Source organism: Lutra lutra, chromosome 8 (assembly GCF_902655055.1).
Source record: "Lutra lutra chromosome 8, mLutLut1.2, whole genome shotgun sequence".
NCBI classification, from domain to species: Eukaryota; Metazoa; Chordata; class Mammalia; order Carnivora; family Mustelidae; genus Lutra; species Lutra lutra.
The window spans coordinates 40844688-40856337 of NC_062285.1; the positions used below are offsets into that span (position 1 = coordinate 40844688).

The 11650-nt window shown below is 38.1% G+C and overlaps 1 protein-coding gene across 1 annotated transcript; it reads right to left on the minus strand.

Annotated features, from left to right (window-relative positions):
- Positions 1-487: 487 nt before the first annotated feature.
- Positions 488-1428, minus strand: LOC125107909 (eukaryotic translation initiation factor 3 subunit J-like). The gene has a single exon (XM_047743398.1). The coding sequence runs from the start codon at positions 1363-1365 to the stop codon at positions 592-594; it is 774 nt and encodes a 257-aa protein (XP_047599354.1). The 5' UTR covers positions 1366-1428; the 3' UTR covers positions 488-591.
- Between the last annotated feature and the right edge of the window lie 10222 nt (positions 1429-11650).

Below are 11650 nucleotides of genomic sequence, written 5' to 3' on the forward strand. Positions count from 1 at the left end.
ACGCCCTCCATAATACCCACCACCAGGCTCACCCAACTCCCAAACCCCCCTCCCCTTCAAAACTCTCAATTAGTTCCTCAGAGTCCACAGTCTCTCATGGTTCATCTCCCCCTCCCATTTCCCCCAACTCCCTTCTCTTCTCCATCTCCCAATGTCCTCTGTGTTATTCCATATGCTCCACAAGTAAGTGAAATCATGTGATAATTGACTTTCTCTGCCTGACTTATTTCACTCAGCATAATCTCTTGCAGTCCCGTCCATGTTGATATAAAAGTTGGTTATTCATCCTTTCTGATGGAGACATAATATTCCATTGCATATATGGACCATATCTTCTTTATCCATTCATCTGTTGAAAAGCATCATGGTTCTTTTCACAGTATGTCGACTATGGCCATTGCTGCTATGAACATTGTGGTACAGATGGCCCTTCTTTTCACTACATCTGTATTTTTTTTTTCCAGTTTCAAAGGAATTTAATATTTGCACTTCTGATTGTAGCATTTGGCAGAACTGAAAGGAAAGGAAGTTGTGCTACATGTTGAAGGGATTGTGGGCAACAGAAAGAAGACACCAGGAGAAGAGAAAATGTCACATGAAGTCTTCATAGTCTTGTACATATCCTCCATCATAGCCACCGTAATCTGCCAGATCGTCTTTCATGGTAGCCTTTAATCCCCCTCCAGGGACCACACCTTTCTTCTTCTTTTTGGCTTTGCTTTGCTTTTCTTGCTTTTGTTTTTCACTGCAAAGCACAGTCAGTGAATTGGTAATCTTTTTCAAGTCATCAATTTCCAATGAAATACACACATCTCGAATTAAAGCTTCCAAAAAACTGGCATAATATAGTGACTTTTCATATTGTGTAATTTTATCTTTTAGTAACTTTCCAAACTCTGTGAAGTCATCTCTTGAAGATGGGTTCATTGCATCTATTCCATAAACAGTATTATTAACACCAAAAGTTTCTTTTGCTAATTCAAGGTCTGATTCTTCCTGTAATTTCTTTAGTCGCAGTTTATCTGCTAATTGTTCTTCTGGTGTTAGCACTTCAGGTTCTTCAGGTTCTTCTAACCTCTTTTTAATTTCTTCTTGCCTTTTCTTCTGTTGCCGTTCTTTCTCTTTTATTTTCTCTGCTATTTTTTTCTTTTCTGAAACTTTTACTTCTGGTTTTACTTCTGCTTCCTCTTTTTTTTCATCATCATCATCATCCCAGTTATCCTTGACGTCCTCGTCCTCGTCCTCGCCTTCCCAGCGGTCCCCGCCGGCAGTGCCGCCGCCCCCCACCTTCCGCACCGGGTCTTCCACGGAGAACGTGTCCGCGTCCCAAGAATCAGAGTCCCCCGCCGCTGCCGCCGCCGCCATCTCGAACCGGGTGTGAGCGTGTGTGAGGGGAGAGCTACCGAGGAGTTAGCGCGGCGGAGGTGGGTCACTACATCTGTGTTTTTGGGGTAAATACCAGTAGTGCAGTTGCAGGGTCATAGGGTAGTTCTATATTTAATTTCTTAAGGAATCTCCACACTGTTTTCCAAAGTGGCTGCACTGACTTGCATTCCTACCAGCAGTGGGAATTTCTCCACATCCTCTCCAACACTTGTTGTTTACTGTCTTGTTAATTTTGGCCATTCTAACTGGTGTAAGGTGGTATCTCAATGTGGTTTTGATTTGAATCTCCCTGATGGCTAGTGATGATGAACATTTTTTCATGTGTCTGTTAGCCATTTGTATGTCTTCTTTGGAGAAGTGTCTATTCATGTTTTCTGCCCATTTTTTGACATGATTATTTGTTTTGTGTGTGTTGATTTTGAGGAGTTCTTTATAGATCTTGGACATCAGCCATTTGTCTGTAGTGTCATTTGCAAATATCTTCTCCCATTCTGTGGGTTGCCTCTTTGTTCTGATGACTGTTTCCTTTGCTGTGCAGAAGGTTTTGATCTTGATGAAGTCCCAAAAGTTCATTTTCACTTTTGTTTCCTTTGCCTTTGGAGACATATCTTGAAATAAGTTGCTGTGGCCGATGTCAAAGAGGTTACTGCTTATGTTCTTCTCTGGGATTCTGATGGATTCCTGCTTCACACCAAGGTCTTTTATCCATTTTGAGTTTATCTTTTTGTATGGTATAAGAGAATGGTCGAGTTTCATTCTTCTATGCATAGCTGTCCAATTTCCCCAGCACCATTTATTGAAGAGACTTTTTTCCACTGTATATTTTTTCCATTATTACATATAATGATGGCCAAACGTCCTGAACCTTAGTTCACCTATCTTTAGGATGGGAATAGAAATACATATTAATACATATTAATGTTATAAACATTCAATAAAGTCACATTTGTTAAGTATCGACAGAGTACTTGACACACAGTAGGGGCTCAGTTGATGGCAGTTATTTTTATTATTTTATAACCATTTATAGGCCTATGTGCATTTCACTAGTTGCTCTCTTTACTTCTTCGTTACCTGTACTCCTTATCCTCCTCCCTCCAGTCAAAAATATGATCAGGGGATGACGAAACCTAGGATATTATGATGCACTGAAAATAGTTTGGAGTGCTCTTATTAAATTATAACACAAGGGATGAGAAATTTTTGGTTTTCTGGGTCCAGTACACAAAGTAGACTGTTTATGTAACCACCCACTGATGAGTGGTTCTAATGTTCATAGATGCTATGCCCTTTCCTAAAGACAACAAACATGCAAACAAAGAACTGTTCCTATTCTCCTATTCTCTGAGGCTCTGAATGCTCCAACACTCATAATCTCATGTGAATTTATATGCAAACTGGGTAATTTTTACCATTCCTATCTTACAATGAGTCAGCAGACCCTGTTATCAAAGAGTAGGAAAGGCTCAGCGTTCCAATGCTCAGATGCCAGTCAGGGTCCCAGGATCCATATGTCAGGGATTGGAATATCTGCTCAAAACCCTGCCAGATGTTCTTTCCAGCAGGTGTCTCTACCACCTCTATTTGTAAGTAACTGTGAAGCTACAGGTGTCTGTGAATCAAACCTGAACAGCAAAAGAGGAAGAAAGAAAGGTGCATTGCAACCTTCAGCTTAGAGGTGCTTGGTTTCTTCCATCACTACTCCACCCCCTGCCTAACTAACTAACCCCCTTTGCAGACACCTTGCACAGCAACTGGGCTTGAGTGGATAAACACGGAACTGGAACTCAACCATTAGCCATTTACGATCAATAGCTCCCCATCGCATGCTGCAGGGAGCACATGGGACTAGGGAGATGATAGAGAGAAAGGAGACCCACTAACAAGATACTAATACAGCCTAATTGGAAAAAATGACTATTACTACACTTTATAACTTGCATCTATTTAACATCATTTTCAGTCCAACTTCTGCCTCGCTGCCGGAAGAATCTTCCACAAGTATCCCCTCATATCTGAGCGCATCCTTACACAAATAGCTTCAATTGTGCTACACGGCTTCTCAAATAAAGCCTAAATTATGAAATCCAGCATTTACCCATCTGTTGCAAACCCATACATCTGGACTTATCTTCGCTCCTCTTCTTTACAAACCCTTGTACTTCAGCCATACTAAACCACATGCCACTTGGGATCTTGCACAATACTCCCTCTACCAGCCTGGTCATTTGCTTGTGATGTTCCTGCTGCAAATATTGCCTTTCCTTCTCCCCCACCACCCCAAAAGTCCAAGTCACACTTGTTTCTCACTGTCTAGCTCCTGTGCCGTCTATTTCATGATACTGTCCCTGAGCTTCCCAGTAAGAATTTATTCCTCCCTCCTCGAAGCTTTCACAACATCCTTCATGGTCTTGTGTTGGTGTTTTCTCCCAAACTATATGGTAAGTCTTTTAAAAAAGGATTTTATGTATTTATTTGAGAGAGAGAGAAAGAGGGAGAGACAGGCATAAGTGGTGAGTAGAGGGCGAGGGAGAAGCAGACTCTGTTGAGCAGGGAGCCCAACATGGGGCTTGCTCCCAGGACCGAAGATCATGACTTGAGCCGAAGGCAGATGCTCAACTGACTGAGCCACCCAGGCACCCCTATTGTAAGCCTTCAACAGCACAGCTTTATATCCTATCTAGATTAGTGGTTTACATTAATGGAAACTATAAATATTAAACCAATGAGTGGGTACTGTCCTCTCTACTTTTCCATTGCCATCTACATCCACGAGTTTATGTGTCAATCAGGCACTTTTTTATCATCCCCATTTTCCAATGGGTGAAACTGAGATTCAGAAGGTTTAAGTGATTGGCCTAAGGATTACACAGATAGAGAGTGATAGAATTAAGAAGACAACCTGAAAAAACTCCATGGCTGAGTTCTTTTACTCAGCATCAAAATGAAAATTGTGCCACCTGTAATCAAAAGTGACAGGTCTGCTGGGAATGGAGTGGCCTGAATTGGTAGGAGACGTAAGCAGGAAAGAGCTTCACAGAGAAGGTTGCTTTTGAACAATGTGGTAATAGAATGAAAGGAATGGATTAACACAAAGGAGGGAAATGGGCATTTCAGGCGTAGTGACAAAAGTAGAAATGAGCATATTGTAGTATCCAGATGGAAAGTAGTGTTCATTATGATATCCTCATGGCCCAGCCCAGTGCTGGCACAGAGTAGGTGCTCAGTGTATGTTAGCTGGGGAAGGGAAAAGAGGGAGGAAATTTTGGAGCAGGAAAATTGCATCTAACTGAATAACAAAGCACAGTAATTGCCAGCTCAGTGGTAGAAACACACCAGGTTGTCATTGCATCTTTGTTGCATTGAAGAGTTCTCACTCCCATGCAAAAAAGGAAGCATGTGTTCCACTTCAACAGGGGACGGAGTCATCTAAGGTCATGGGGACGGAGTCATCTAAGGTCATTATCATTGCTGTTCTCAATTTGTTCTGTAGTATGATTATCAGTAGTAAACGTTGCCTGATTTTGTCATGTAAGACTCCCAGTGAGCAAGCCAAAGAGAAATCTACTTTGACCCACTCTCCCCAGCTCATTTTCTTGAAGATCCTGATGGCTTTGAGCATAACACTGTTAACTTTGGTGTGAGAGGAAAAGTATGGCATAGAGAGCAAAAGCTTTGGGTTCTGGTTCTAGCTGCGCCACTGAGACTGTGTGGTCTTGAGTGAGTCACGTGGTTGCCATGTCACGTAGCCTTAGCTTCCCAGTTGTCAGATAGGGACCACAGGACCTCCTTACTTTATGGAATATGAAGCTCAGATGAGAGAAGAGATTTGAAGTACTTCAAAGTATGAAATGACACATGATGTTGGCAGCAAGGATACATCCTTGTCTCAGAAAAAATAATCAAAAAGCCTGTCCTCCAAGTCTTGCCTCTTGCAAGCATCATTACAGAATGAAGAAAACTAGGATCTCATCTTGGTGCCTGAAAAGGAAACCAAAGCCAAGGAGAGGAGGTGGGTCCTCAATACACCCAGTAAATTTATGATGCCACAGAAAACACCCACGGTCTTCCAAAAGCCCGTCAATGAAGTGCTGCCTGGGAGCCCCCCACTGAGATCTCTGGTCCGGCTCTCACACAGACCTGGGCTGACTTACCTTGCTTCTTTCTTTTGTTTGTTTGTTTCTTAGGAAATAATCAAGACTGGGATAACTCAGCCCTTTCTCCTTCTACTTCAGTCAAACTGCAGTCTGAGGTGTATTTAAGCAGAAGAGTCCATCGAGTGACCAGAACCAGAGTAAATATACTCCATCTGTGCTTGTTCTTTGCTTTTTCGTCCTGTTCATGCCAGCCTCCCAATGAAATGCAGCCCATAAAATTGCTTATTTGTACCAGTTTTCCCATTAATAATCAGTAATTTTAGTTTACTAGTTTAGCCACTACCCTAGTGGCTCTCCATCCCTCAGGAACACTCTGGCCAGAAATCTAAAAGCATGTACTGCAGTCTGTGAAATTCTTACTTGGTTGTTATCTTGGAGCTCTTGGAAGCAGCATGCTCAGATGGCTGATAGCGTCAGAATGGGAAATACCTGCTCCAGAGGGGACCAGCCAAACAATCTCGGTTGGTTTTATTGCTGCCATATCCACGAATCAGGTGTTTGGAAAAAACATGCGGACAGGATCAGACTGAGGAAGCTGTGATGCCATCTGGGGTCAGGAAGAGATTTTTGTCCAAATGCCAACTACGGGGGCTGAGGCAGTGTGGTGCTCTGCTGGCATGAGTCTGGAAAAACCCAGGAGGTACTGGGGAAAGCAAAGAGAAGAGCTGAACGGAATGTCATTGGGGAGAACTGGGGACTTGGGTGACAATGAAGAAGACACTGAGGCTCGAACCTTCTGCATTGGACATTTTGGAAAAATGTTTTATTTGGAAATTTTCAAACATACACAAACAGAGTGACTGATAGTATAATGAATCCCCATGTACTCATCACTCGGACTCAACAATTATCAACTCAAACCAAAATGGTTTCATCCATACCACTGTACCTTCCTATTCTCTAACACTCAACCTCATGGGTTTTAGTGAAACAAATCCTAGACATCGTATCATTGCATACCTAAATACTTCAAAAAGTATCTTCAAAAAGGGGAGACTCTTTTTAAAAATGCAACTATAGAATAATTATTATACCTAAAATCACAATCATTCTATTACTCCAATAAATATCTAGTATTCAAATTTTTCCCAGTTGCCCCCTAACAGCTTTTAATATTTTTATCAGTTTGAGATAGAATTTTAAAAAATTTTAAAAAGAAGGAAGGAGATAAAGAAGAAAAAGAGGGGGAAATGAATCAACATACATTTGCTGAATGTCAATGATACGCCACACCCTGTGTTGAGTTCTAGAGCACTGTGACCTCATTTTAGGAGATGAAAAATCAAAGGGCAGAAAAGTTAAGTCATTTGTCCAGTCTACCAGTAAGTTTAAAGATATATTTACAACTCAGATCTGCATGGTCCAAAGCCTGTCTCTTTGTTTTATACCACATTGCATCTTAAATAACCAACTTATATACCAGGGACTCTTGAAAAAAAGGAAAAGAAAAGGAGTAGAGAGGAGTAAAATCTCCTGTCAGATTGGATAAAAGAGAGTTGGGAGGTAGGGACAATTATATAGTAGATGTTACCAATCTTAAAGAAGGCCTCAAGGGGTAGATGTAGATTTTACAGGTTGTGCAAAATCTCTCAGGCCTAGAGATTTTCTAAGTCTATTTATAAATTGAAACTGTAACATGTTGGTAGTAAAGCCTTCTGGTCTCCAGAGAAAAGATGTTCTAGATGTCCAAAAACATTTATGCCCTTTTGCAGAGAGAACCCATTGATCAAAGCCAAAACCCTTCCCACCAACAATAGCAGACCCAAGAAGTGATGGATGAAGAAGAAGTTGCCAAAAGAAAAGGAAATCCCAGCAAAAATATGCAAAAGAGACACTATGTTATTACAATAAGGTAAACTCAAAGACCCAAAGAGCTCAGATAATCTCAGAATGAAGGCTGATTTTGGCTATTTGTTTAAATAGACACTTATTTTAAGACTCTTTAAAATGCCATTTTTGAGCAGCAGCCTTAGTGACAAAGCTCAATGAAATTTGAGCTTAAGACAATGTCAGGGGTTTCCTCCATTACCCATAGCTATTAAAAACGATCTCATAGCCTCTTAGGAAGATTTCCTTTTGATCCAAATTGAGGCTCAATGATTGATTTCCAAAGGGTTAGATTACTAGAATCATTAGGTTGTAATGAAATTGCAGGGGCATCCTGCCCATTCCTATTCTTCCTGTAGGAGAAGACTGATAGTAATATTTTATATATATGTGTATATATATTTATATATATGTGTATGTATATATATACATACATACACACACATATATATGCACATATATATGTATATGATATATATATACACACATATATATTATACATACATCATTTATACACACACACACACACAGAAGGAATTACAGAATCATAGAAAAGCTTAACTACCATCTGTGAAGGAGATTCCACCAAATGTTTGTGTAAGAATATTCATTTCCAGGAAATTCTTCCATCTATCTTGCCTGCATTCCATTGTTGTAATTTAAGTCAGTATTCTAGATTTGCAATCACATTTAATAAACTTTACATAAGCCCTTTACCAACATTTAGTCAGAGTACTGGGATAGAATCATGATATGATAGAGTCAAAATCTATATCATATGATATATGATACACATCACTTTCAAGCAAGAAATAATGGTGTAAGTCCACTGATAACTGGTTTTCTATCAGATTTTAAAGTGGTGATGAATATATCTATTTGTATCTATTTTTTCTGTTATTCTTTCCTCCCTTTGTTGCTCCCTCTCTGTTCTTTCAATGACACCTATTAACCACACATATTAGAAGGCTACATTCAAAATCAGAGACTTTTTCATTTATCTCTTATTTATTTGTTTTCCTTCCTCCTCTGGGAGAGATCTTCTCTACAGAATTGATTTTCAGGAGCAGTAACCTTTCTGAAGGGACATTTAAAAATTCATTTACTCTGTTCTTTGGGCAGTAGAGAAGAGATGGTGTTTAGTTCCAGTTCCTATAGCACATTAAGTTATTTGAACTAACCCTTCCATTAAACAGAATAAAAAATTGGCTACAATAAAAAAAGTGTCATTAAAAACAAAAATTATTGACAAGATAAATAATCACCACCAGGAAACCTCTAAGGGAAAGTGAGAAACAGAGAGATAAGCTGAGCTCCAAAGCTGCTTTGACATATTCTTGATCCTAGGCTTCAAGTTTGGCAGCCATAAAGGGTGAAGGGGAAGGAGTCAAGAACTTAGTCTCACTCCAGGTGGGAGGTCTGTCTACCAAGGAACCCTTCCTTCTATTTAACTAAGACCCAATCTAATAGGATATGACATCAGAGTAAGAAGAGCTAGAAGTAAGCCGAGCCACAAGTCCAACCCCAGGGAAAGTGGCATAGATGCCAAAGTGGGAAGAGGAACAGAGGTGAGGGAAACAAAAGATACCTGGGAGATTGTGGATACAAGACGAACTTGCCAGGTATTTGAGGCGACATTGATGCTGTCTAGGTGGTCTAGATGAACCTGAAACAGTGAGTTTGGTTGAAGTGGATCTTAGATGGTAGTGCTCCCAGATCCTTGAAAAACAAACAAAAATACTCTCTGGGTGAAGTTACACTTTATCCTAGGCCTCAAAGTTTCCCCCACTCCCAACTGCCTTTTGTAAGGCTAGTGAACAGTGCACAGTAAAACACAATTAGACACAAAAAAGGTACAAAGTAATATGAATGAGAATCAACAGAAAAATGACTGACAATAGGAACTGACCCACAAAGATTTTAGACATTAGAATTATTTGACACAGATTATAAAAGAACTATGCCTTATTTTGGCTAAAAAATATAAAAGCATGAAATTGCCTATAAGTGGCTAAAGTTATTTAAAAAGTAAGTTAGCAGATTGGAAGGAACTAATAAAACTCCTAGAATCAAAAACCGTAATCATTAGAAATAAAACTAAATAGGGGGGGACTTACAACAGAGAGGTAGGATGTGGGATTTACTCAGATAAAGGGGGAAACTGTAAGACACTAATTACTAAGTACTAAATTACTAAGATAAAGGGAGAAAATGGATTAAAATAAATTTAAATTGTATCAGAGAAAGACAAAAAGGTGGAAAACATGGAAAAGAGATGTAAAGAATAGAGTTCCAGAAGGAGCAGGGTATGAAAGGGTAATAGTATCTGAAGAGAAAAAGGCCAGTGAAGGACTTTAGTTCACATAATGAAAATACCTAATAACTTACACAAAGTGAATGAACAAATATAAATCCACACCTGGGCTCACCAGAGGGAAATTTCAGAGAGTTAAAGACAAAGAAAAAATTATAAATATCAAAAGAAAAAAAAGACATATTACCGTTATTATTTTTTTTAGATTTTATTTTTTGTTTCAAATTTTTATTTAAATTCTAATTAGTTAACATACAGTATAATATTGGTTTCAGGAGTAGAGTTTAGTGATTCACCACTTACAATGGGCTAAATGGGTGATGGGTATTAAGTAGGGCACTTATTCTGATGAAGACATATTACCTTTAAAGGAACAACAATAAGACCAACATTGGACTTCTCAGCAAACACAATAAGAGCCAAAAATAAATAAATAAATAAATAAACAAACAAATAAATAAATAAATAAATGGAAAACCAAAAGAAAATAACCTAGAATACATTCAGTAACAGGAGTAAAGACATTTTCTAACAGAAACTTTAAGTTCAATGACAGAGGACCTGTACTAACAAAGGTACTTCAGTAAGAAGAAAAATGACTTTAATGGAAAGTACAAGATGCCAAAAGGAATGAAGAACAGAAATTAATGGAAAAGAAAGGATACATACATAGAGTGGATTAACAAATGTAAAATTGGTTCTTTGGAAGGTCTAACAAAATTGACAAATCTGATGAGCAATTGGTCAAAGAGAAAGAAGGGGATAATAAACAATATTTGGAATAAAATGGGTATAATTCAAATTCATCATAATTAAAAACATAAACATAAGAAGTAGATACCATTCACAAATTCAGTCCAACAAATTTGAAAATCTAGATTTCTTAGTGTATATATAAATATTCTATAAACCAATTCAAGAAGAATAAGCACCATGAGTAATCCTATTACCTTATAGTAGTTATCAAATTAGTAGTTAAAATGTTTCCCTGAAGAAAACACCAGGTTTAGCTGATTTTGCCAATGAAACACCAAAATTTAATAAAATCTTCTTCGATCTCAAAACTATTCATAATACACCCACACAAAATAATAAAGACTCCCTAACTCATCATATGAGGCTGGCATAACCTTGATATCTAAGCCTACCAAGGACAAGTATGGGAAAGGAAAACTATAAGCCAATCTTATTTGATTTATAAATATAGATTAAAAATTCTAACTAATATAATAGCACAACAAAACTAACAAATGTGGGTTTATCTAAAGAATACCAGGGTTCTTTTTTTTTAAAGATTTTATTTATTTATTTGAAACAGAGAGAGAGAGATCACAAGTAGGCAGAGAAGCAGGCAGAGAGAAAGGAGGAAGTAAGGCTCCCTGCTGAGCAGAAAGCCCGATGCGGGGCTTGATCCCAGGACCCTGGGATCATGACCTGAGCCGAAGGCAGAGGCTTTAACCCACTGAGCCACCCAGGCACCCCAAGAATGCTAGGGTTCTTTAACAAGAAAAATTAGATTCACCAAATTAATGGATTAAAAGAGGAAAATATTGTAATTATCTCAAAAGATCCAAAAATTGATAGGTAAAATCCAACATCCACTCATTATAGAAATATTAAGAAACTAAATTAGAAAACTAATATTAGGAGTTTCTTTAACCTGATAAGGAATAATATACATATAAAGAGTAATGCATATATGTAACAAAATATAATCTTCGTGTTTTTATATATTTATATATATGCACACCCAGATTATACATATAATCATACATATATCAAAATGTATACTCTAAAAGATTATACAATTGTATATATGTACTCTAAAATAAAAATTACATATACATATGTATGATATTGTGCTTTATGGACTAATGTTAAAATCAATTCCAATCACCATTTCTAGTCAATATACTGGAAACCTAGATAGCATGATAAAGCAAGAAAAAGAAATAATGATATAAGG

What these genes read in the sequence shown, in the direction of transcription:
- LOC125107909 (XM_047743398.1), bottom strand. Translation starts at nt 1,365, where the DNA reads ATGGCGGCGGCGGCAGCGGCGGGGGACTCTGATTCTTGGGACGCGGAC.